Source organism: Peromyscus californicus, unplaced genomic scaffold (assembly GCF_007827085.1).
Source record: "Peromyscus californicus insignis strain IS unplaced genomic scaffold, ASM782708v3 Scaffold_12__1_contigs__length_115047231, whole genome shotgun sequence".
Lineage (NCBI taxonomy): Eukaryota > Metazoa > Chordata > Mammalia > Rodentia > Cricetidae > Peromyscus > Peromyscus californicus.
In genome coordinates this window covers 63,871,641-63,897,694 of record NW_026294413.1, presented here as the reverse complement: position 1 = coordinate 63,897,694, position 26,054 = coordinate 63,871,641, and the positions used below count along the sequence as shown (strand labels likewise).

Sequence of the window (26,054 nt, the reverse complement as noted above, 5' to 3'; positions counted from 1 at the left end):
TGACCAGTCTCTATTTCACAGCTCCAGAGCCGTCCCTCGAAAACAGCAAGGTGGGAGAGTCAGCACACTTCACAAGCTCCTTGGATGGCTTCTTTTAGTTGGAGAAGGAACTGACCAGTTCTTAGACTTCTCTCACCCAGCACCAGGCACTTCCTCTCCTCTCACTGTGGCAGAGACCCTTCCTTACTCAAGTCTCAGCAGCCCACCTGCTGAGCCTCAGGGGCTTCTGCTGCCCGGGGGGGCCCCCGAGTCCTCTTTCCCTACCTCTGCCGCACTGACTCACTTCCCACCGGCTCTCTCCTGCACCACCACAAGACCAGCCACTCTCTTTCCCTACATACACTGCACTGTGCTTTGCCGACAGTTCCTCCGACTGGAACACACCCTCCACCCGAGGCCTTCCCCTGTGGTGATTCCCACAGTCTGACCCACGGCACTCTCCGGAACCGGTCTTCATGCTCTCTCAGCTCCTAGGCTGTTTCAGTTTCTTAATGTACAAAGCAGACGACGGTCCCTGACGACTCCAAGGAAACCTTACAGAAGGAAGTGGCATTGGGAAACTGATGCATCCATTGAAAAGTATCCGAACCTGTAACCACAACTGACTCCTTCCTACTGTCCCATCACTTTAAACACTGGCCCCCTGTGTTTCCATCCACAGTCATCTGCTATTATCTCATTCCCTTTCCTCTTCCTTCTGGCTGGCTGTTAAGAGCTAGCCACGGTTAATGCAGCACAGGCTAGCAACTGCCAGTAGGAGATGTGCTAGGGGCTGGAGAGAATGGTTCAGTGGGCAGTGCTCCCAGTGTAAGTCTGAGGACCCAAGTATGGACCACTAGCACCCATGTGAGAGCAGGACGTGGTGGTGCATATCTATAGAGGGCCAGGACAACAGAGACAGGCCGATCCTGGCTTTTCGCTGGCCAGCCAGTCTAAATATTGAGTTCTAGGCTCAGTGAGAGACTGTGATGGCTATCTGCCTCAAAAACTAGGTGGGGCGCGGGGTGATAAAGGAAGATTTCTTTTCCTGGATTTCTACTCCTGGCCTCCACATGCACAGACACAGGAGAGCACACACATGCACACAACATGCACAGACATGTGAAGAGGAGGAGGGGGAGGAGGAGGAGAAGCATACAAAAAGTCTGAGGAGGTATCGAGCAAGGCTGAACGCTCCACACAGGCACACCGTCACCACCCCTACATGACCTGCTGCCATCATCAGCCATGGCTTAGCTGACCCCAAGGGTTTCTCACCCACAGAGCCAAGCTCACAGCTACAAGCTACAAGTTAGGCAGGAAAACACTTCCTTTGAGAGGATAGGAAAGCATTGCCCCTTCCAAGCCACTGCGAACCATTTAACAAAGGTGTCCAGAAAACTCAGTATTTTCGTTTTGTTTTAATTTGGTTTGTTTTTGTTGTTGTTGTTTTGTTTTTTGTTGTTGTTTTTGAGACCAGCCTGAAACTCACTATGTATAGCTCGTGCTGGTCTCAAACTTGGGGCAATCCTCCTGCCTCAGTTTTCCAGAGGCTGGAATTTTATGCCCGAGCTCCATCAATTTTCAATATCAGAAAAAGGGGGTCTCAAGACAAGTAAACAACAACAGAACTTCACTCTAGTATTGGAAGGCAGCTCTGCTCATACACCATACCACAATGCTGCCCCTCTGCCCTAGTACTGAGGGTCCTACGTGCAAGAAAGAGAGAGGTACACTCAGACACAACTCCTCAGACAAAACCATGAATGCTCCGTGGGAGCCACAGAATCTGACAAATATTCCTAGGTCTTAAGAAAACTGTGCTGGGTGTGAAGGCTTCAGGAGAGGCCCAGGGCAAGGGCCTTGTGAAGGTGAAGCCTCCTGAGAGGGTAAACAGACTCTGTCTGCCCTGTGGTCACATGTTAGCTTCTTGCTCAGATGGTAACAGAGGCCTGACCTCGCAGAACCTGAGCCGACACAATGAAAGCAGCGCCCTCGCCACATCCTCCAAGCCGTGCAGACACGTCTGCAGCTGCTGACGTAAGAACACCCAGCTCTAAACGACTGAAGGCAAAGGAGGCTGAAGGCTTTAACATCGCTTTCAGAAGAAAATAGAGCAAAGTGCTGGACTTCACTCTCTTTACTCAAACCCTCACCGTCTAAGATGAGGTTTGTAGGGGAGGGGGTATTTACCATGATTAATACCCAAATACAAATCATGCCACACAATCAGGAAAATCTGCAGTTAAGTATATATGAAATGTTTCATGTCAAGTGTATGTAAGAGAAACATACCTAGAAAACTCCAGAACATTGAGGATTCCAAATGTCTGTTCTTGTCCCATCTACAAAACAAAAAACAAAAAAAGAAGAGGAGGGAAGGTTCTTACCTGAAATGCAAAAATATTAAAATCTCAAATCAATCACCCTTTCTAAACACACACACACACCACAGAGTTCCTGCCCTCCCCTATGCCTTGACACCAGCATTCACAGCCTGAACCAAGTCCTCACAGTCTGGTGGGGTCAGCGCGCCCTCTTCTGGTAGAAAGCTGTCACTGCCCTTCCGTGACAGGCTCCTAAACTCTGCGCAGCCACTACAAAGCTTTGAAAATGAAAGATCCAAGCCGCAAGTCACCATTCGAAACCTGGGGGCCAGCTCTGCTTATGAATGGTGTTGGAATCCATACATTTCTTAAAGGTTTATATATACAGATAGATAGATAGATAGAGAGAGAGAGAGAGAGAGAGAGAGAGAGAGAGAGAGAGAGAGAGAGAGAGAGACCGAGTTACCTAAGATCTCCAGCAGGGTCTGAGCTGCACTTCCACACCCACATGACACCATCACACTGAGTTAGCTTCATAAAAAGCAACCAGCAAGCTCAGGACAGCTCTGCCAAAGGTCTGTCCTCAAACTTAGTGGAAAACCTTGGCATTTAAGGATTTGGAGATTCTGAATTTCCACATAAGGGGCTCTGGGTCTGAACCTGTTTTTAGGACAATTAATCGGGTTCTCCTTTCCTGTGTGTTCTGTGCAGTGAGAGTGTCCATATCCACAGATGCGTGTGTGCCATTTTCAAACACTTCTCTCATTTGCTACTTTCCTGACCCACCACAGTAGAAACAATGTGGGTTTGGGCACCAATGCACGCAAGTCTGACTCTAGCTTCTGACAGACTTTCTGTGAATGGAAACGGTGCTCTTGACCACCCTATCTTCCCACTACAGCTCTTTCTCTCTCCTCTGGCTGCATCCTGAAGTATAACCGACAGCCCAGTTCACTAGCTCACCCTCTCAAGTCCTCTTACCTCTACACACCCACCAGCTCACCCTCAACCCATCCCGGATATCAGGATGCTATTTAGACAGACACCCGGCCTTGGTTCCACGATGACCTCACACACAGCCCATGTGCTGTTGAGACTGTCAGCAATCTTTGGTGTAAATAGGAGGTGACGGATGGAGACTCTGTTTCAGGGACTCCCCGCCACCCCAGAATTAATGATTGAATAGACATTTTTAATGGTTATTTATGAGACCTAACTAACCAGGAAGCCTGTTTTTACCTCTAAAAACACGGCCTTAAAACTTTGGTAAGATCTACAATGTAGAACCCACTGGCAAGCTATGCCCCGTTGGGACACCCACTCCAGTCTTTTCGGGGTGCTTACTTTGCTGTCGTTGTTAAATAACCTGCTTAAAGTAACTGTGTTCTCAACTGAATTCTTTTCTTCAGGAAGACAAGAACTGTAATAATTTCAGGGGGAGAAAACACTCATCCAGATAAGGGAAATCCTAAGCTCTGACTTCTTTTTCTCATAGCCAGAGATGGCTGCCCAGTGGCCTGAAGCCCTACGACACAACCATGAGACTGACAGGGCTACAGAGATGCAGGGCCAGCCTTGACGCAGGGGCAGAAGGTACTTTCTTGGCTTTAGGAAAACAGGGAGGAGACTGACAAATTTCCTTGCTACAAATAATTTCATGTAAGTGAGAGAAAGATTATGAGGAAGCCTCTTTAAAAGGAGCAATAACCACAGCCCCAAACCCCAGGGTTATACTGCTGCCTCCCATGCAGCCACGGTGTTTCCACCAAGTATTTCTAATCTTTTCACTGAAAGACAAATACAAATTTGGACATCTTATTTTTCCATCACCACACTATTTCATATGCGCCATCTTCCAAAGGGCCAGGCCCCTTACCGCTTCGATGATGACTGAGTATGGCGTCCTGCCCGTAAACACGAAGCCAAGCTTCTTCGCTCCTTTGACCAAAGCAGCTTCATCTGCCAACGATAAGCCAAAGACACACAGGTTCATCCCTTGTTGTGACAGGATTCTGCTAAATGACATGTTTCAAATTAAAGCCCATCATGATTGACAGGGCCTGGTGTTATCCGCATAAGGACAAGGACTTGAGACAGACATACCCCCACACACTGGGACTTGAAATGTCTACTGGACAGATTGCATACCAACAACTAAGTCACCAGGACCATAGTAGTTTACCATCCTGCCCTGCTCTGCTGGATCAGCTCAAGGGACTCTCCCACTGATGATCTCTCAGCAAGGCCGGGCTTTAGTTGCAGTACTGTGTGACTCAGACCACCAGGAAGTGGGTGGAGGGCAATTGCTCTGATGCTCCATGGGGTGTGGTAGATGGGGCAGGCAAGGAGTCAGCCTGGTTCTCTCTTGAGACCATTGTCTAGTCTAAGATTGTATACCAGGATGTGTAAGATAGTCCAGGCTCTTCCTTGCCACCAGAATACCCTGAGTCAGGACACCCCAGTACCAGCTCTCCCAGGTTTTAACACCTATAATTATGAACTGTAGGTGCTGTGAGGCCAAAGGCAAACAGCAGGTCTTGTGGGGCAAGGTGCACCAAAGCATCTTCCAAAAATAACAGAAAGCATCCCCCCAAAAGCCAATGAGGTGTTTCCAGCCACAGCCCTCACCTGGGGAGGAAGCCTGGTAGATGATTTCATCTCCATCCTTCTCAGGGACGACGGTGTGACACACAGCCAGCAGGGTAAGGAACTCTTGTATGCAAGGGGCTGTGGGCTAAAGGCAGAAGAACCAGTCAACCAGTTAACAGACTTGTAATGCACAGTAGATTCAAGATACTCCCTGCTTTAAAATCCGGTGAGAAGCCAGGTGTTGTGACACACACCTCTGATCCCAGCACTTGGGAGGCAGAGGCAAAGGACCTCTAAGAGTCCAAGGCCAGCTTGGTCTACATGGTGATCTTCAGGCTAGCCAGGGAAATAGAGTGAGACCTTGTCTCAAAACAAGAAAAAGAAATCCGGTAAGAGTTTGCCGTTGGCTTTTGCACAGAGTTCAGATGCTTAGCTAGCTGACTGTAGGACTAGACACTTGTTCTCCACGGAGCCCACTCTGGACTTCAGTCAAGTCATATCCTTTCCCAGAGTCCCTTCATGCCCACAGCCCTCCACCTGCTTACAGCACACTCTCCTGTGTAAGCACTGAGTCACGTCCCACAAGTCTGTTGCGCCTCAGAACACAGTCACCCTGTGCCTTCAGGAGACATTGCCCTTTCCACCCACTAAGCTGGCTAGTATTCCAAATTATCTGATCTTCCTAGTATCCACACCTAAAATCCAGGGCATCCCTGCATAATCAATCTTTTTCTACCACCCCTAAGAAAAACAAATTCTAAGGATTTTAACTGCAATCTTGGGCAACAAAACACGTTCCCATTTACTAAGGACTTCCAAGTCTTATAAAACTAGAACCTGGGGCTGACATATTATTTTTATTTGTTCAAACATATTCAGGCAACTAGTGTGATCAAGCACTGAGTTCACCAACATTGGGGGGAGGGCTGAACACTTGCACTGTGGGCCAGCTGAGCAAACCAGCACTGTGAATGCCCTCCTGAGCTATGGGTCCCCTGCAGGGCCTGAGGCCAATTAACCAGTCAGCTGAAAGCAAACAACTAGTTATGTCATAACCTAGTAGTTGGCACACTAAGCCAGTTATGTTGTTTCCTATACTCCGCCCCCATCCCGTTTTTATTCTCTGTCTTATCTTGCTTGGAGCAAGCCTGGGGCCTCTCCATATGCTAACCAAGAAGTGTCCTGCTGTTGCTGCATAGGGGACCTGGATTCCAGCACCTTCAGTTAAGACCCAGGGAGAGCTCTCCACTCCCTCTGCACCGCGTTCAGACCCTTAGCTAAACCCCAGGTCCCCTGTGACCTGCCACCTCTGGCTCTGGCATCAGTCCTTTGCTTTGTCTTGTTTTTTACATAGACTCTGTTGAAATGAACGAGCTAAAGAATGTTCCTTTCAATAGCCATGCAAGACACTTGGTCTATTGCTCCTTATTGTAAATCTTATTTCTGTTACGTCTGCTGTGGCTTACTTTCCAGATTAAGCTTTGTTGGCCGTTTGGGGTGGTGGTACCATCTGCAACTGGGCTCTTACTCCCTAAATTTCAGTTCCCTTTCTAAGATTCCCAATGCATATGTCCTAGCTTGCTTTCTTTCTTTTTGTTTGTTTGTTTTTGTTGTTGTTGTTTCAAGACAGGGTTTTGTCCTGGATCTCACTCTCTAGACCAGGCTGGCCTCAGACTCACAGAGATTGCTCACCTGCTTCTGCCTCCCAAGTGCTGGGATTACAGGTGTGCCTTTCTACTGCCCAGCCCTAGCCTGATTTCTGATGCTGGAATAAATAACATGACCAAAAGCAACTTGGAGAGAAAAAGCTTCATTTCAGTTTACAACACTCAGGTCATACTCCATCACCAAAGGAAATCAAGGCAAAAACCTGGAGGGAGGAACTGAAGCAGAGGCCGCGGAGGAGGGATGCTTAGTGGCTTGCTCCCCATGGTTTACTCAGAGTGCTTTTTATTAAAACAAGGATTTTTTTAAAATTAAAACATGACTACATAACATTTCCCCCTTTCCTCTCTCCAACCCCTCCCATGCACCTCCCCCTTGCTCTCTCTCTCTCAAATTCATGGCCTCTTTTTATTTAATTGTTGTTATATAGTTTCCTTAAATGTGTAAGTACAACCTGCTCAATCCTTATAATCCTACTTGCTGTATATTTCAGTGCTGACCACTTGGTATTACAGAAAACACCTGGTCAAAATACAGAGAACAAGTGTTCCCATGGTGCTCGGCCCCAGTGAATGGAGAACACAGCTCCTGCCTCTAAGGCTCAGGAATCATTGTTGATGGGGGGGGGAGGGGTGTCTAAGAGCCAGAGGAACAGGAAGTCTGCTGTGAGAGTGTCTCCTAGAAAAGCCATGGAGGCTAAATCCATAAAGTTTCAACAGCATGGCTGCCTAAACAAGACCCAGACAAGGACAACATCAGTATACATGCTAACATGGAAGAGGAGATTCTTCCAGGGCCCCAACCCTAGACAAAGAACTATGGGTAACTAAGGAATGCTGTCAGCAGGAGAAACAGTCTTCCCCAGGGATGAGCCTCATAATTGGTTATCAGCTTGCTTTTTTTTTTTTTAAAGATTTATTTATTTATTATGTATATAGTATTCTGCCTGCATGTGTCCCTGCAAGCCAGAAGAGGGCACCAGATCTCATTACAGATGGTTATGAGCCACCATGTGGTTGCTGGGAATTGAACTCAGGACCTCTGGAAGAGCAGTCAGTGCTCTTAACCACTGAGCCATCTGTCCAGCCCCCAGCTTGCTTTTTTTATACAAATCAGGACCACCAGCCCAGAAGTAGCACCACCCACAATGGGCTGGACCCTCCCAAATCAGTCATTAATCAAGAAAATGCTCCACAGGATTGCCTATAGGCCAATCTAAGGACGCATCTTCTCGAGTGAAGCTTCTTCCCCTCACATTACTCCAGCTTGTGTCAAGTTCTCTCTCTCTCTCTCTCTCTCTCTCTCTCTCTCTCTCTCTCTCTCTCTCTCTCTCTCTCTCTCTCTCACACACACACACACACACACACACACACACACACACACACACACAAAACTAATCAGCACAGCAGACATACAATGGTTTCTGACTCTTGTTTTGCCTCCTTTCCTCCCACTAAACAGTTCTCCTATCCACAGAGCTAACACCCCAAAACTGACTTCAAAGACAAGGGAAGGGTGCAAACATCCCCTTTCTGATGTGCAAGCAGTATGTCTTGTTAGGGAAGCCACAGGTGGCTCAGGAGAAGCTCAATCCCAGGGCTGAGTTGTTAGGATCATGGTCTCTACTGATAGTGCTGTTCCAAGAGAGGTGGTTATCCCCTGCTTGGGTACTAACTAAAGACCAGTGGTCTGAACCAGATGGTTGCAGGTGCCTAGTAGACTCACACTACCTGGTGACTTCTCACATCTCCTATCACCCTTCGCTGCCCCACACCGGTGCCTGGTCTCCAAGGGGAGTTAAGCAAGTTTCTGCAGTGGGTCATTGGCTAAGAGGCTTGGAAGCCTTAAGTGGCGGGCCAGAGGAGATCTCTCTATGCCTGCCTGAAAGGCAGTCCCTCATTTCAAAAACAAGTGGAGGCAATAATCAGCTGAGAACTCTGAGCTTATTTTTATGCCCATGTCTTCAATGTGACACTGGATTTGAGGGATGCTCCATGGAAGAAAGCTCATGTCTGATACTACAAGCCTGGTGACAAGCCCTTGGCTGGAGAGTGCATGGGTCCTAGGGTGAAACCTTCTATTGCTGTTTTGTTGAATGCTCATGTTGTCAAACTGCCTTCTGAGTAATGTTATTTATAACAAAGACATAAGCTGCCCTCTACCTTGGTCAGAGAGCCTTCTTTTTGCAGTGGACAGCCGTTAGTGAAGAGACTTGCAACTGGACAAAATGCTGAGAAATAACGGTTGTGAATGCCCTGCTTTAAAGGAGTCATCGTTAGGTGTGAGAAATTCTGTCTTCTGGATATGACAAGGCTGTTTCACTCATGAACTCACTGCAGCTGTGATTAACTGCACAAGACTTGTGGAAGATCAAGCCAGCCTAGGTCACATCAAAATAGTGAACTGCAAGCCACTCTTTGTCCTAGAGGTAAGTGGCACACTCACATGTTGATCCTCAATGTTCTTTAACAGCCTGGGATCATTAAAGTCGCATGAGTCACTGGGGCAAGAAGTCATCCGGCTGGAAGAAAGAACGAAAGTCATTCATTCAATTTAAAAGTCAAAATCGCTCACATCTAGAGAGAATCTGCCCTCAGAACCATGAATAAAAAAGTCCATAGTCTTACATTTCAACGTTTAAGGATCTGGAATACTGAATATTATGTTAAGCTTTAAGATACCTTAAATCCCTAAACTTTGCTATAAACAAACTGTGTTACAAGTCCTTATAAATATCAACAGATTTATAAGGGAGAGAATCATAAGCTATGCGTCAACACTATGACTGTTGTGAGAGTCGGTTTTTAAATAACTACCAGGCAGACAGAGAGAGAGAGAGAGAGAGAGAGAGAGAGAGAGAGAGAGAGAGAGAGGACTGCACCATGCTTCATCATTTGTGGCCAGAGTGCATGTGGAGAGGAGAAGGCAGCAAACAATTAGAAAAAAGGGAAGTGGATATGGCAGCCGTGGGCTGTCAGACAGGAGCAAGCGTGAGCACTGCACACACTCCTTTACCTCCACTAGCTCCCACTGAAACCCATTCTTCAAAACTACAACAGTGGAAGAAGAAAGGGCAAGTCAATGCCAGTCTCAACTGTGAATGGATATCAGAGATTAATACAGCGTATAAAACAACTATTGGCTTGTGGGAAGGGGGCATATGGAATGCCAGCTGATACCCCCACAGAACACTAGGAAGGCTGAAGAATGGTACTACGTGAAGGGTGTAAAATACCTGTGAAGCATGTCAGGTAGCTATGAGCGATGTGAAAGGTATGAGACACCTGTGATGGATATCAGGTACCTCTGAGGGGCATGAGGTACCTGTGAGGAGTACGAGGTACCTGTGATGGATATCAGGTACCTGTGAGGGGCATGAGGTACCTGTGATGGATATCAGGTACCTGTGAGGGGCATGAGGCACCTGTGGTGGATGTCAGGTACCTGTGAGGGCATGAGGTACCTGTGAAACATAGGGAAAGCAGGAGACAAGACAGACTTCAAGCCCACATGATGAACACTGAACCTGTAAGAGCCCTCCCTCATCACATGTAAATAGTCAACACAATCAGAAAGAAATATAAGGTTCATCCTTTAGAGGGGTCAAAACAGAGTAGTCCCAAACCTAGATTATTACTCAGTGCTCAAAAGATGAAGCTGCTGAACCAGGAAAGGCCATAAAGGGACATTAAATGCAGATTACTAAGTGAAAGAAGTCAAGTTAAGCAGGTGGCATGCTATCGGATTCCAATTCTGACTTTATAGAGAAGACAAAACTATATAGAGAAAAAAATCCCAGTGGCTACCAAGGGTGGGGTGTCTACGACGGGGTGGATAGGCAGAGCAAGGGCTTTGGTGGCAATGGAAACATCACTCATGATACTGTGGTGATATATATTAGTATACATGTGTCCATACTCACAGGATATATAGCATTGAGTGACCTTGATGTCAGATGTAGACTGTGGGTGATCATGAGTTGTTAGTATAGGTTCCTGGATTGTACTGAATGCCCTGTGGTGGGGAACCCTTCATCAGGGAGGTCATGGAGTTGGGCAAGGCTTTCATCACCGAGGCCATTGGGTAAAGTGGGAATATTATGGGAAATCTCTGTGCTTTTGTGATTTTACTGTGAAATCAAAATTCCTCTTTTAACTGGTCTTAAAAGGGCTTAGTTTTATATTTACTATGTTTGCCACAATGAAAAAATGCTTTCTGGACAGATGGCTCACTGGTTAAAGTCACTGCCTGCTCTTCCAGAGGGCCCAGGTTCTATTTCCAGTACCCACATGGTGGCTCACAAATGTCTGTCAGTCCTAGGTGATGGAGCACCCTCTTCTGGCCTCTGTGGGCACTGCATGCACATGGTGCACAGACACACATACAGGCAAAACACTCGCACACAAAAGAAAAACAAAGAGTAAAAAATTTTAATATGAGCACACAGCCAGTGGTCACCAAGTTTGTGAAGAAAATCTGGAGGCAGGTGTTGGGCACAGGAGACAGAGCAGAGGAAATGGGCAAACAAGAGCAAGGATTGGAGCATGCTCTGAAAACTGGAAGTAAGCATGTATAAAAATCAAGGAGGATGAAAGGTTAAAGATGAATGAGAAAAACACACGGAAAGGAGGCAAGCTAGAAAACAAAATCAGAAGACCGACTCAAAGACTGACTGTTTGCCTAATAAGAGGTGACAGAGAGACAGGAGGGGAGACAGTTACTACAGAAATAATACAAGGACACTTCCGAAATACTAATAAGGGGAATTTATAGACAGAAGTGGCCCAAAAGAAAGTCAATTAACCAACCAACATAATGAAGAAAAACAGCCTACCCAAGGGTTGCAGTTAAAAGTTCATATGCTGAAGAAATGCAGAAAATGCAGAAAGTGATAAGCACTTCCAAGTGCTGGTAAGATAGCCTGTGGGAATGGACTGGGGGGGGGATGATGGACTGGGGGGTCAGGGAAGATGCCTGTGGGAATGGACTGGGGGGCAGGGAAGATAGCCTGGGGGAATGGACTGGGGGGGCAGGGAAGATAGCCTGGGGGAATGGACTTGGGGGGGGCAGGGAAGATGGCCTGGGGGAATGGACTTGGGGGGGGCAGGGAAGATGGCCTGGGGGAATGGACTGGAGATGGGGCAGAAGATGGCCTGGGGGAATAGACTGGTAAGATAGCCTGTGGGAGATGTGCTGGGGGGGGGGAATGGCCTGGGGAAGGTGGGCTAAAGGATGATGGCCTGGGGAGATGGGCTGATAAAATGGCCTGTGGGGGGAATGAGCTGAGGGTGGGGGATGGGCTGGGGCAGATGGGCTGGGGGAAATGGGCTGGCCACACCAGGGCAGAGGAAGCTAAATCTTCCCCAGAGATAAAGTCCTACAGTATCTATAATTTTTAATTAGTATAAAAGCATTATTTTTGAAATACAGGAATTTGAAGAAAATAAGCAAAAAAAGCTGCAGGTGGCTGGAAATGAAAGGACAAGACAAAGAGCATGCTGTTGATGTCAGAAGCTCTGTGGTGTGGATTTAAATCCCATCTGCATTTAAACCTTATCCTGGTTCTTTTTCAAACTAACACATTCAACTTATATTTAGGTCTAAAATGTCCTGATGCATCCCCACTAAGAAAGGAAGGAAGGAAGACAAGCTGGACTCAACTTACCAGAAGTCATCTGAGGATGGCTCTCTGGCTAGTTCTGGGAAGTGGCTGGCAGGAGAGAACCAGGTAGTCAGAAGAAAAGGCCAGTTGTTAGAGGACACATACAAATCCACAGGTTCAATAGGACCTCTCAGAAAAGTGGAAGAAACAAGTCCCCGGGGAATCCATTAAGTTTTACACATATTTAATAGCAACTACACATCCAAATCCCTCACAACACTTGACAAAACAGCAAAAACTACACTTCATTGGGAGGCTAGAAATGAGATTTCCTGTAAGCGATAAACATGCTCACCCATAGGTTACGCCAGCAATGCTACACTTCTTGAAGTTCATGATATTGCACGTAAGAGTTCCGGTCTTGTCAGAAAACAGGTATTTTACCTAAGTCAAGAATGAACAAAATGCATATCAAGAGTGTAATAAGGGGCTGGAGAGATGGTTCAGAGGTTAAGAGACAGGCTGCTCTTCTAGAGGACCCAGATTCCATTCCCAGCACCCACAGGGTAGGCCACAACCATCTGTAACTCCACTTCCAGGGGATCCAATGCCTTCTTCTGGCTTCCAAAAGCACTGGGTATTGCGTGGTACACAGATATACACACACTCAAAATTAAATACACATTAAATAAAGTAACTTTTTAAAAAAATGGGTGTAATAAGATGCAAGGATCAAAAAATGAAGTTGTCTACTATGTCTGTAAATCTGAATGAAATTTAAATGCAAACCCATGAAAGTAAACAAATCATAAATGATGCACTTTAATTCACAGACCATTCACAAAACTTTTTCTACTACCAATTCTATAACTTGGGTAATAAAGAATAAAAGAAATTTCCATAACTCCCCTGGCCACTGTGAATAACAGTGGTTCTCAACCTTCCTAATGGTACAACCCTTTAATACAGTTCCTTATGTTGTGGTGACCCCCAACTATAAAATTATTTTTGTGGCTACTTCCTAACTGTGATTTTGCTACTGTTACAAACTGTAATATAAATATCTGATATTCTGATATATCTGATATGTGACCCCTGTGAAAGGGCCGTTCTACTCCCCAAAGGGGTTACAGTCCAAAGGTTGAGAACTTCCGGTCTATAAGCATCATCACATGTCCTGTTAGTCGGCATTTTGGTGATAGATTTCATCCTCCCAAGTTCCTCCATGTTCTCACAGAAGATGTAATTCTTTTTAAGAGTCCACCCCCTGACTAGATTAACAATGGCCAGCATGGCAAGATATTCCTAAAAGTGTAATAATGGTACACATAATTTGGCAGTAACCAACAGCTGTCTAATTGAACTTAAGGCCCACTCAACAGGATGGTACCTATCAAACTACCCAGGGTAGTGAGGTCACAGATTTTAGAAGAGACCCTACTACAACCAGACCAGCATAGCTCCTGGCTTTTTTTTTTTTCAGTCTCACTGTGTAGCTATGGCTGGCCTGGAACATGCTTTTTTGGCCTTGAACTAACATATCTGCCTGCTCCTGCCACCCAAGTGCTAAAATTAAAGACATGTGCCACCATGCCTGGCCCAATCAGCATATCCTGACTAAATTCTAAACACCTATCCTTATACTTGAAGTTAAGTGCAGCTCTCACCCCTCATCAAAGAAGCTGCTCTTTGCAGCAGACAGAGGTCCCCACAGAAAGCCACAATTGGTCAAAAGGCAGAGATCATAAGGGGAGCCCAGCCCTAAGGGATGTATCTACACCACAACTCCTACTCCTAAGGCTCTGGGATCATTGAGAGAGAGGTGGGGAAAAGACTGGAAAAACCAGAGAAACAAGAAGTCTGCTGTGAGAGTATGTCTCCTAGAAATGACAGGGAAGCTACACCCACCCACAGTACCTCAACAACATGGCTGCTAAGCAAGGCCTAAACAAAGACCACACCCACAGAAAGCTAACACGGAAAGAGAAAATCTCCTCAGACTGCACTCCTAGACAAAGAACAACAGCTAACTAATGACTGCTGTCTGGGGCTTCTATTGCTGTGTTAAAACATGATGGCCAAAAGCAACTGGGAGAGGAGGCAGTTTATTTCACCTTCCAACTCTTGGGTCCCACTCCATCACTGAAGGAAGTCAGGGCAGGAACTCAGAACAGGAAGCTGGAGGTAGGAGCTGATGCAGAGGCCATAGAGGGGCGCTGTTTACTGGCTTGCTCTCCAGGGCTCTCTCACCAGCCCAAGGGTAGCATGGCCCACAGTGAACTGGGCCTTCCCCCATTTATCATCAATCAAGGAAATGCACCAACACCTTGCCAATCTGATGGTAGGTAGCATTTTTCTCAGTGGTTGTCCCCTCTTCCAAAATAACTCTAGCTTGTGTCAAGTTGACAAAAAACTAGCCATCACACCTTCTGAGAGAACACTAGTTTTTCCCAGGGATGAGCCTCCTAATTGGTTGTCTAATACCAAGTGGTCATTCATAATCATATATACACAGTAACACTAAATGGACTCAGTCAGTTGTAGTTGTATGTTTAAGCATTTATATAAATCTATATGGAACAATAGTGATCGAAGAAAAAGAGACCATCAATTTGAGATGGAATTGATTTGAGAAGGTAATGGGAGGAGCTAGAGAGGGGAGGGATTTGAAGAAGGAAAGGGAAAGGGGAAGTAATGTAACTATATTTTAATTAAACTAATTTTTTAAAGAAATATTACATAATGAGCCGGGCGGTGGTGGCGCACGCCTTTAATCCCAGCACTCGGGAGGCAGAGCCAGGCGGATCTCTGTGAGTTCGAGGCCAGCCTGGGCTACCAAGTGAGTCCCAGGAAAGGCGCAAAGCTACACAGAGAAACCCTGTCTCGAAAAACCAAAAAAAAAAAAAAAAAAAAATATTACATAATGATCAAATCAGGGCAGGCAGCTTTTCCACGCCCTTCACACAGAAACTTATTGAAAAATAATAGTTACATATGTTTATAATTATATATGATATTTTAAAACATGTATGCATGTTGACCATATTGATTAATGGGATAATTAATGTTTCCATTGTTTTCAATTAATAAGAAATTTTATGTTTCACAGAGTAAGTCTAGGAACACCAGAAGCACAGCAGAATTAGCTCTTCTGTCTCTTTTTAAAAAGAATTAAAAGTTTGCCAACATAGTAGAAAGGAAAATCTTATAAAGAACTGTAGAATTTGTGATCCCTCTCCCTCTTGAATATTAACTTCTCCTTAGGCAAGCCACCCCATGCCTGGCCAGGACAGGGTACTTCATCCTGGGGGCTTTTCCATCTTGCTAGGTCAATTCAGTGGCACATGAGAACAATCATATACTTAGCCCTGTGAACTGACAAAGGTAACCAAAGGCTACGTATACAGTTGTCACTAAACATCCACAGGGTTAGTTTTAAGAACCCCTGTGGGTACCAAAATTCTCAGATGCTCTAATCCACTACATAAAATGGTACAGTGTTTGTATAAAACCTACATACAACCTCTGGTGTGTAATCTTAGATGGTGTGTGGCACCTTAGACAATAGAAACGCCATACTGTCCTAGCTGGGGAACAGTGACAAGACTCTTCTGTGTATATTTGGTACAGGTGCAACCACCATCGGCACAATCCGATTTTTGACCTGCAGTTGGCTGACTACACAGGGCTCAAGCCTGCTGCTCCAGGTGGACACAGACACTGGAAAACTAATCACATTGTCATTTCACTGTGTGTGTGTTTGGAAAGAATGCTTAAGAGAATAGAGCAGAGAGACGCTACTGTTGCCTGGAAGTACTGGGAAGGATTCAAAGAGGCAAACGTCATCTGCTGTGCACCAAGAACTCATGGATTGTTATAGGAGTAGAATTTTATCAATGACAATGTCATTGTAGAAAGAAAGAATGCGGGTAGATGATAGACATACAGACAGACAGACTGATGACAGATGATGGATGGATGGATGGATGGATGGATGGATGGATGGATGGATGAATAGATGATATGGGTGGATAGGTAAATAAATAGACAGACAGACAGACAGACAGATAGATAATAGATATTTGGCACTGGATTCTGCTCTTCATCATGAGTACTGCAGGTGAACAGGGTGGAGGGGATAGGGACACGGGCCTCACTGAGGAAGATTTGTGCTTGGTGCCAGAGTATTCTCTCTAAATGACAATCCATCTTGCTACACCAAATAAACTTGAGGACGCCTGTGAATTCTAAATTTTCTATTTAAAAAATAGAAAAAAAATTGCTCTTCACTCTAACTAGATTTGGAAAATATCAAAGGAATAGAATCACCTGAAAATGTGGTTATAGAATTATATTTTATTACAAAACTTGACAGACAAATTTGAGCTTCAGCTTTCTTGCAATGAACTAAAAAATGTTCCAGCACAAATGCAGAACTGACTCTGTCCTTAAGCTGGGGGGGGGGGGGACACCTGACCCTCCTCCTGGCCCTCAAATGAATGAGAAGTCAGGCTGACATCTTCCCAGAGGGCCGTGCGGCAGGTGTTCCAGGGAAACAAAGGCCAGATTTGGATGGGCAATCTGCAGCCCTAACCTGTCATTCATCAACCAGCTTTCCCAAAGTGAACTCATCATTTTCTTCCTTCTAAAGCAGCACATCACCACCCCCCAACTGGACTGCTGGGAAGTTCAAAGTGTATAAAATAAAAATCATAGTTTTTAATTACTTTAGGTTAAGAATAAGTATTATACATTCCAAAAAAAGGTTATAGGTTGCAGTAATTCAATGGAAGAGGCAGACATCATGCAACATGAAAGTCAGGAGGAACAAGCAGAAATCAGGATGAAGACACAGAAGTCACCGACTTTCTGAACCATGTCAAGGATACCTGTCCTTCATATGGCCCCACATGCTTGTGGAGCAGCCCAGTAGTCAATCTCCTACCCTGTTTTCCTGGTCATCTGTTCTGAGAAACACATTTAAAAGGATCCAAAATAACATTATATTTTTGTGCAATGTTCTATAATTTTTCCCCAGATATGTTTTCGACAAAATGATAAATTTATGTCTCCAAAACCAAGTGACAATTGCATTCACTGCCACCTTGCAAACCAGATGTCACAAACACAGTCATGGGTAACTATTTGTGCAAAATCCCCCCCCAGGGTTCCTCTGCTAACACTGGCTTCCTGCTTATAGCACTGTCCCCAAAGTCCCCAGAGAGGCTCTCACCTGCCCGAGCTCTTCATTAAGGTTTGATGTCCTGGCCATAGCAGGAGTGTCATTTTCAATATAATACATATCTGTGTCCTGAAAGGGGAAATGGGGAAGGAGGGAATAAAGAAGGAAGCCTTCAGAAAAACATGTAATTCTAATAGTTCATTCAGATTAACCCAGACTCTGGCCACTTCAAATCCTTCCACCGTCATCCAAATGCTAACTGTTAACTTGGCTGGAATGAAGCTGCAATCAGGATGCAGAAACCCTGGGCCCCAGTATGACCCATGGTATTTAGGTTTGGGTTCAAGACAATCATCTCATGCCCTGGCTGTGAGCTGGGTCAATGCCTCATTCACAGGCTTGTTTGAAAATCAAAAACACACATGTAGGTGCCTGGTTTGAAAAAAAAAAGTGACAAGGCCCAGTGTTTAATGGCCACGGTCATGACAGTCCCTTAAAAAAAACCCACCTCAGCCCCTACAATCCATCCAGGGTGAATGTCATGATGAAACCCGTGCAGAATGGACACTCTGGTGAGTACACATGAGAAGCCTTTTCCTTAGCATAAAGGGGACTTGAGAAGCACGGCCCTGGTGGCCAGATGACAAGCACCCACTGGCACCCTTCCCCCACCTTCCCCACTATGGTTATGGCATTGCTTGCCAGTCATCAGTTTGGCTGGCTTAGCCCCATGACCTAATAATAAACAGCCTCTACGATTTCCTTTCTGGGACTCAATGAAATGGCAAAGGCTTGTGCAGAGTACTAGAAAGCAGAGGCTGGCACCCCTCCAGGAGCTCATGTTTCACACTCTGCTTGGAAACTCACCCAGTTGATGAAGAGAGCTTGCGTGTACTTCACAACCTCAAGCGTCACCAGCAGACTGATGGGGATCAGATTGTTGTACAAGATGATAAATGTCAGCAAGTTGTAGCCAAAATTATCTGAGCTCGTGTCTACAGACAAAAACCAAGACAATCCATACAGCTTTAGTGGAAGTCTCCATTTCATTTCTTTCCATTTTGCTATTCTAGACTTTTTTTCCCCTAAAAGATGCTCCCAACCAAAGCCTATGTGCCTGTCTTGAGACTGAGGAGTTACTGTGCCAGTGCAAACTCCAAAGACTGTTGGGATTCAGTCCCTGTGGGTAGTGCTGGCTTCTCTTTAGAGGTTGGGGAAGGAGGCAGAGGAGGGAGCAGAGACAGCCCTCCCCTGGGAAGGGAATGTCCTCTGTGGCCTCAAAGGAGGATGTGGCTATTACAGGGGTGGTCAGGCAACATGGCAGGAACCAAGAGAGGAGGTTGTGGAGGAGGCAAGCAGAGGACTATGCCTGGGAATCAGGAATTTGTAATGGCTCCAAGCCACACACATTGAGTCTTCCGGTGGGAAGGCTTGACACATGCATGGTACAGATGATGAACCCTGGGAGGGGTGATGGGAATGAGGAAGAGAAGCAAGCACTGACTGGTCAGCTGACATCCCCCAACCTTTCATTTTCTACCCGCCCCCAAGCCTTCCACTCTCCAGCTGGCGCCCCTTCTCCATGGCAGACTACTTTACTATCTGCTTCTCTTAGACAATCAAGGAGTTGCTAAACAGGATCCATAAGTCCCAATAACTCAAGTGTCCCCAGAGTATGGCATTTGTTTAGGAATAAAACTGATCTGCCAATAAAATTTATTAAGAAATTAAAACTTTGTGACGTTTTAAATACAAACCAAAACTGCTTTATAACATGACATGACCACATATGACGTCAAAGAGCAGCGACTATGCAAAGAAAGCCTACCTCTAAAGCCTCAGAACCCCAAGAATGTCTGGGCTTGACCAAACAAGTCCATAAAAGAAGAAAAGAAAGTATCTACCACTATGTAAAATGTTCAGCCTAATAAAACCAATGAAAAGGAGGTTAAGGCAGGACCAAGCTTGATAGGAAGTGAAATCCAAGCACCAACAGGGGCAGTGGAATGTAACCTGACTTCTCCGAGCAGGTGCGCATATGGACTGTGTTCCCTGACCCCACACAGTTGGCACTGGAGCTTAGCATGGTCTGAACCGCTCAAGTACCAGTTTCCCCAAAGCTGTGGTGACGCCACATGTTTACTCAGATCACAATATAAAACTGCATTCAGATGAACCAGGCTTCACGTCTGAAGCAAGCCACATAACCAAAGCCAACACCAAGTGTTGTGATCAACTACAACTCAAACCACAGCCATGTGACCGTGTTCATAAAGGAGCAACTGGCACAGGAGCTCAAGCCTGTAATCCCAGCATTTGAAGGCAGGAGCACCAGGAATCTGAGGCCAGCTTCTGCTACAGACTGGGTTCAAGGCCAGCCTTTACCTCATGAGACCTTGTTTAAAAACAAACAAGCAAAAATGGGTAACATGAGTTTTCTTGCATTTCAAAACCTGAGAGTTTTATGATTAAAGAAATTGGAAGAGTAAAATCATGTCTAAATCCATTTAAAAATAATTGAGAAATGTCAATAACCATGATGCCAAGGCAATACTCTAAAGTTTTAAGACTTATCATGAAATTTTTGCCACTAAATTCTATTATTTTTGCTGAGGTCAGAGAATGGCAGATCTTCCCTCTATTCCCTAGGCCCCACCAAGCAGCAAAACAAGACAGAATCATCAAAATCAAGTTAAGTCCCAAGAAATGGATCAAATGCATGTATTAAGGAAATCTGCCAACTCTTGTAAGAACAGTTGGCCCCTTGGACTATTATTCCACTCACAGACTCTTGTCATGCTAGTTCTGCTCTAGTGGGTGGCAGTGGTTATCAGGTTGACTACCATTACCTACCTCCCCAGATGCAGACATTCTACTCTAGGGCAGGACAGGACAGGAACACCTAGGTAACTCATGTCATTTGAATGAAGTATGGAAAAAATGCAATATGCAATGTCCAATCAAAAACTATAGATCTCAGCGGCTGATGGTCAGGGAAGGCAAGTGTCCCCATATACAGTAAGGAAAAACAGAAAACTGGCTTGAAATTTAGCAGAGCTATTCATGGGAAAGGGTAGCCAGGGAAGTTCCGCTAAGAGTTCATCCTGGTCAGCACAGAAGACCTTGTCTATGGACAATCTAGATGCCAGCACAAACAGTAAGAAGACAGTGAGATGGATGAAGCAAGGGGATGATACCAGCTACTAATTCGTCCACAGAGACTTCCAGAAATGGCGAACTAGTAGGTTAAAAGAAACAAGTTAATAAGCATGTATCTTTTTTCCCTTTTAGCTCTTTAAGATATCCTAGATTATACAAAGCACTGATTATAACATGTTGTTAGGTTGACAGTACCTACACACAGTGTATATATGACAATAATAGCACTAGCAGGGGTTGGGGGGAGCCTGGAGATGAGCTGGTCTGATGTTTGTGAGTTAAGTTAGTAATAATCCAAGTGGTTTCTCATGTTGTCATCCCTAGAGCAACCATGAGAAAGTGTCTTGAAAATTAGCTGAGAAACAATCATTAGAGCATAGAACAGTTCCCAGATACACCCATCCTCACTTCATCTCATGATTCCTAATCTGTCCTCTCTCCAAGAAGGCCTGGCATAGGCAGGGTAGCCATGGGAACAGAGGGAGGGCATGGCTACCACCCATAGACCCTGTATGGAAGGACCTTCCAAGAGGTTTGTCCCACAGAAGTGAGCAGCAGCCACCCCAGCACTCACCCATCTTCTTGATGTACCAGCTCTTTCCACCATGAGACCCGTTCCAGTACAGGGCTCCCACCGAGCTCACCAGTGCCATGACCAAGAGGATGCCAAACAGCACCAGGATCTGCACGTTGGTTACCTTCTCGACGTTGGACCTCTTGAGAGGTGCTTTTGTTGAATTCTGTAAACCAGTATTGAAAGGCAGTAACCATCACAGAACAGGCTTGGGCAAGGGTAAGGAGACACTGAGTAAGACAATCACATGCAGTGATGGAAATGAAAAAGACTGTTTCTTTTCCAAATTAATGATGGAATTAAAAAGTGCATCATACTCCTGAGTAAACAGCCCAGTTTTAAAAGACATTCTCCAGTTTAAAGGACTCACCTGTGGTGGTTTGAATAAAAATGGCTTATATATTTGAATGCTTAGTCACCAGGGAGTAGCACTATTTGAAAGGATTAGAAGGATTAAGAGGTGTGGCCTTGTTGGAGGAAGTGTGTCACTGGGTATGAATTTAGAGGTTTCAAAAGCCCATGCCAAGACCAGAGTCTCTCTCTGTCTACTGACCAGGATGTAGTTCTCAGCTACTGCTCCAGCATCTGCGTGCATGCTGCCATGATGATAATGAACTAAGCCTTAGAAACTGTAAGCAAGCCCCCAATTAAATGCACTCTCTTAAAGTAGTTGCCTTGGTCATGATGTCTCTTCATAGCAATAGATCATTGACTAAGACAACACTCCAACTCTGCAAGATCTAGTCCATACTTTTATTTACACCTTAGCATTACATCAGCTACTTTCATAGACACAGAAGGCTCTAGATAATCTAAGTATGGTCTAAAAGAAACCAATATACTGATAATTCTTCACCATAAAAATCTAAGGAGAACCTCCAAAGCAATAATTCAGCTCTGTGATAAGTATGAGAGATTTTTAAAGTGTAAATGTTCTTTCTAGTAAGAAGGAATAAAAAAGAAAGAGACACAAATACAAATGCATCAATAAAGCAAGAGAAAACATGGGTAGGTATCAAAGCAAATGAATGAAAGGTTAGCTTGGAGAGGTGTAAAAAATAAGCTCCTTAAGGCAGGACCACCTTGAGTTGGGTGAAGGTAGACCAGAAGGCAGACAGAGGAGCTGAGGCCTGTGTTAGGACCTGGGTACCAAGATGTTCAGGGAAGCTGTACTCAAGGTTCACTGCATCTCACATGTAGTGGATGTGAGACTGCAACCTCTCAGTAGTGGAAAAGTCCATCGTGTAGTATCAACAGGATAGTTATATACCTGAAGCCTTCTATAAAAGAAACCCCCAAAGATTGGTATGATGGGCCAATGATGGGCCCCAACGAAGGACTTCACAGAGGTGACTTGGGACTCTGACATGAGTAGATTAGCCTGACTTCCTAGATGAGCTCAGTCTAGTACACAGTGACTCTCACATCACAGCCATCACCCATATCTTTCTGAATTCCACTGTAGACCCTGAAATTCTGTCTAGTGTGAGCACTATGGATGTCACTGAAGGTAGGCAAGTTAGAGAACTGTCACATTAGGAGTTTTAGACAGTCTTTTAGGTATCCTCCATTTAGTTTTGTCCTCCTCTGTTAGTTTACTGAGTTGTCTTTTATAGACTTTGAAGAAAAGTCCTCCAGGGTCAAGATGGAGGTTTGCTAGCAAAGGCCATCTTAGTCAAACTCCATATGGAGGCTCCCGGGATGGCACACCCACATCTAGCTTCATGTTGAAACCCTATTGTGTTTAATTAAGAGTCATTAAATTTTCAGAAAAGAAAAAAATGACAAAAGCTGGCATTTCTGTGAGCCTATCAGTTAGCTGAAGTTGTTGAAATCCAACCAGTCTCCAGGGTTAGGAAAACAGACTTTTCATCCAACACAAGGAAACAACCTAAAACTTCAGGCTTCAACACATGCCCAAAATGGAAAGCCAAGCTTGGCACACTCACTCCCTTTTCCAAAACATTTCCACTTGCAATAATGAGTTTTTAATGCTCAATTCCTATTAGAACAATAAGTTCTTTTTATAAAATTCTTAAAGGACACTATCACTTTGATATCTTGGACTACAATAAAAATGGGTCCAACCGCAAGATTTTGCAAATGCTGGAATCTGACCTGAATTGTATGCATCTTATTCCTCCCAAGAAAGCAAACACCAGAATGCTAGTCAGAATATGTCTGGAGTGTGTCAACCTAGATTTCAGCTCAGTCCTCACTCCTTCTGGATTTGTAAGCTGAGCTGGGGTTAGTCTGACACTGTGCTTTAGTTGCTCTGTTTTTAAAATAGCAGGACTGGGGCTAGAGAGATGGCTCAGTGGTTAAGAGCACTGGTTGATCTTGCAGAAGACCTGGGTTTAATTCCCAGCACCCACATAGTGGCCCACAACCATCTCTAACTCCAGTTCCAGGGGATTTGACACCCTCTTCTCTCTTCTGGCCTCTGCAAACACTGAACAGACATGGTGCACAGAAATTCATGCAAGCAAAACACCTATACATATTAAGTAAAAATAAATATTTCAAGTAGTGGATGTACCTTCTTCATACCAAGGAATAAGTGAATCCATATATATATATATATATATATATATATATATATATATATATATCATATATATATATATGTGAATCACAAAACCATGTATGCCTTGTTATCATCAATGTTTCCTAAAATTATTGATTAACTCTTTCCCATTAAGTCAACCAACAGAAATGATCTGAGTGTTTGCTGTGTATAACTATACTAAGCATGAACTGAGGGAGCTCTAAAGGGTAAAAGGTACACAGTGGAAGCTTCAGAACCCCAAAGCCATTCAACTTCCCCTCAGCCATCAAAAACACAAGTGTAGACACAATGTTATTGCACGAACAGAATGGCTTCCAGCTGTTGTGTTATTTTATATTCCTTTTGAAATTTCATTGTTCGTGTTGGTTCAGCCCTAAAGGCACAGCAAGTCTAGCACAGATGTTTCTGGGGTTTTCCATCACTCTCTGTATGTCAACAGGAGTAAGTCTTGCCAAGGTCTGTCACACAGAGGGCAGGGAAAGTGCCCCTCACACACAAAGTGTGCAAATGGCATGGACTCATCCTGCCCACCGAAGCCATGATGGGGATGTTTTGATACAAATTATATTTGGCTTGAGCTCCAAAGCTGTAATATTAATATGTGATCTAGAAGAAGAATATTATACCCTGAAAAAATCACCCAGGGTACAAGGGAACTTGGAGAAAGCTTGAACTTTTAATAAGCATGATCCAAACCCTAGCCTTGGTACTCTACCCAAATCTGAGCTACCCACACACGGCCTCTTTACTGCTTATTACGAAAATACAGAAGCTGTGGGGAGCATAGCACCAAGGGTTTGCTGTGGCTACTGGTAACTGGCTGCTGAAGAGGTGGCGGAGCGTGAAACCATCCATCAAGATGGTCTTTCTACGCAGACTGCTCAGAGACAATAAACTTTAAGTATTCTAATCCTGTGAATGAATGACAGCTGAGCAGGAACGCAGGTCTGCTGAACGATTTTCATTCACTCCAGGGCTGCCGTGGAGGCCGTCAACCAGTCATGTTTCTACTTGCTATGAGTGACCCTCCAACACACCTTCTATGAGTATTTTTCTAAGCCTGGAGGCCTCCTGTTACACCCAAAATGCTGTGTGTCTTCTCCATGCTTCTGGATCTCTCCTCCTGCCACTCCTCTTACCCAGCTAAGGACATGTGACACCCCAAATCAGGTACCTCTGCCAAAAGAGGGTGCCTCAGTCAGGACCCACTGGCACCAGAGGTAGCTCTCCTGGAGTTAAGACCCTGGAGTACTACTTAAGTCTTTGTTCTTCTAAGTCCACACCAATTGGATGTAGACCTTCTTCCCTTCCCCCAGAAGGTCACCTCCCTGAATCTGGCCAACACTGAAGACCTGAGAAACTGGCTCATGGAATTCTTCTCTGCTCCAGCCCCATTTTCGGTCTGTCATCACAATCGCAGCTCTGAGTCCCTTTCTACTCAGCGTCAAGGGACCTGGCACTGTTGGACTGCCCCTTGAGCTTCCTCGAGCTCCCACTGCCGTGGATCAGCCACGTGGATCAGCCACAGGTCTCCCAGTCTACAACTCCTCAACTTCCGAAACTCAGAGGGGAGTACTGTACCCTCACATCCACCTGTCACTCAACTCCAAGGGTCATTTTCAGCTTCAGGAACTCTCATAGCCCTCTAATCCAGATTCCTCCCATGTCTTCACTGGATTAACCAGCACTCTAAGCCTGGGCTGGGAGACTCTTACCTATATATCCACAGAACTTTATAATGGCACAGTTTACAGTAAGTACATCCCTACTTTCTGTATTTTCCATATCACTCCTTTACCTGCCTGGCCCCCAAAGGTGAAGATTTAGCCTTTTTGCTAATGTACCCAGATGTTTTAGTACAAGACTCAAAGAACAGTGGCTATAAACATTTTTCAACCAAGACATAAGCCAAATGTGACTTTGGAAATTACATAAAATAGCAGAAGACCCAACTCTCTTTAATAGTTTTAATTAACAAAATACAATACTGCTATGTAGTAATTTCCTCTGATATAAAAACTTTTATCTAAAAGGGAAGCTTATTAAGACACCGGAATTTTTTTCTAAGCTCAAGTGAAACATTTCATTCTGCAGGGAAGCTACTCAAGCTTGGGAAGTAAACAACCCAAAGACTTCAGGAAGTCCCTGAAACTGATCAGATTCACTAGGCCCCTCCCTTCCCAAGAATCTACAAACAGTAAGGACTGCATTGAAAGATAGTTTGAGCCCATTGAGCTGCTGAGAAGAGGCTCAGACCAACTGAGCTGCCAGGAAGAAACAGAGACCTGGAAGAGGCACAGGTCAACTAAGCTGCCTGCCAAGGACATTCCCTGACCTGCCAAGCTGTCTGGAGGCTGCGCAATGTGCTCTAGATTTCTGGATTCTGTGATCCATCACCCATGCTGGGT

General features: G+C 44.9%; 1 protein-coding gene across 5 annotated transcripts in view; it reads right to left on the bottom strand.

Annotated features, from left to right (window-relative positions):
• Atp8a2 (ATPase phospholipid transporting 8A2) overlaps positions 1–26,054 on the bottom strand; it is a 563,932-nt gene that overhangs the window by 388,106 nt on the left and 149,772 nt on the right. For all 5 annotated transcript variants that reach the window (XM_052733058.1, XM_052733056.1, XM_052733061.1 and 2 more), the window contains exons 11-19: positions 21,078–21,243; positions 18,212–18,339; positions 17,396–17,473; positions 12,518–12,606; positions 12,226–12,270; positions 9,006–9,081; positions 4,935–5,040; positions 4,183–4,265; positions 2,275–2,324 (exon numbers count right to left, since the gene is read on the bottom strand). In XM_052733058.1, the coding sequence (XP_052589018.1) occupies positions 2,275–2,324; positions 4,183–4,265; positions 4,935–5,040; positions 9,006–9,081; positions 12,226–12,270; positions 12,518–12,606; positions 17,396–17,473; positions 18,212–18,339; positions 21,078–21,243 (821 nt within the window). The remainder of the gene's footprint in view (positions 1–2,274; positions 2,325–4,182; positions 4,266–4,934; positions 5,041–9,005; positions 9,082–12,225; positions 12,271–12,517; positions 12,607–17,395; positions 17,474–18,211; positions 18,340–21,077; positions 21,244–26,054) is intronic.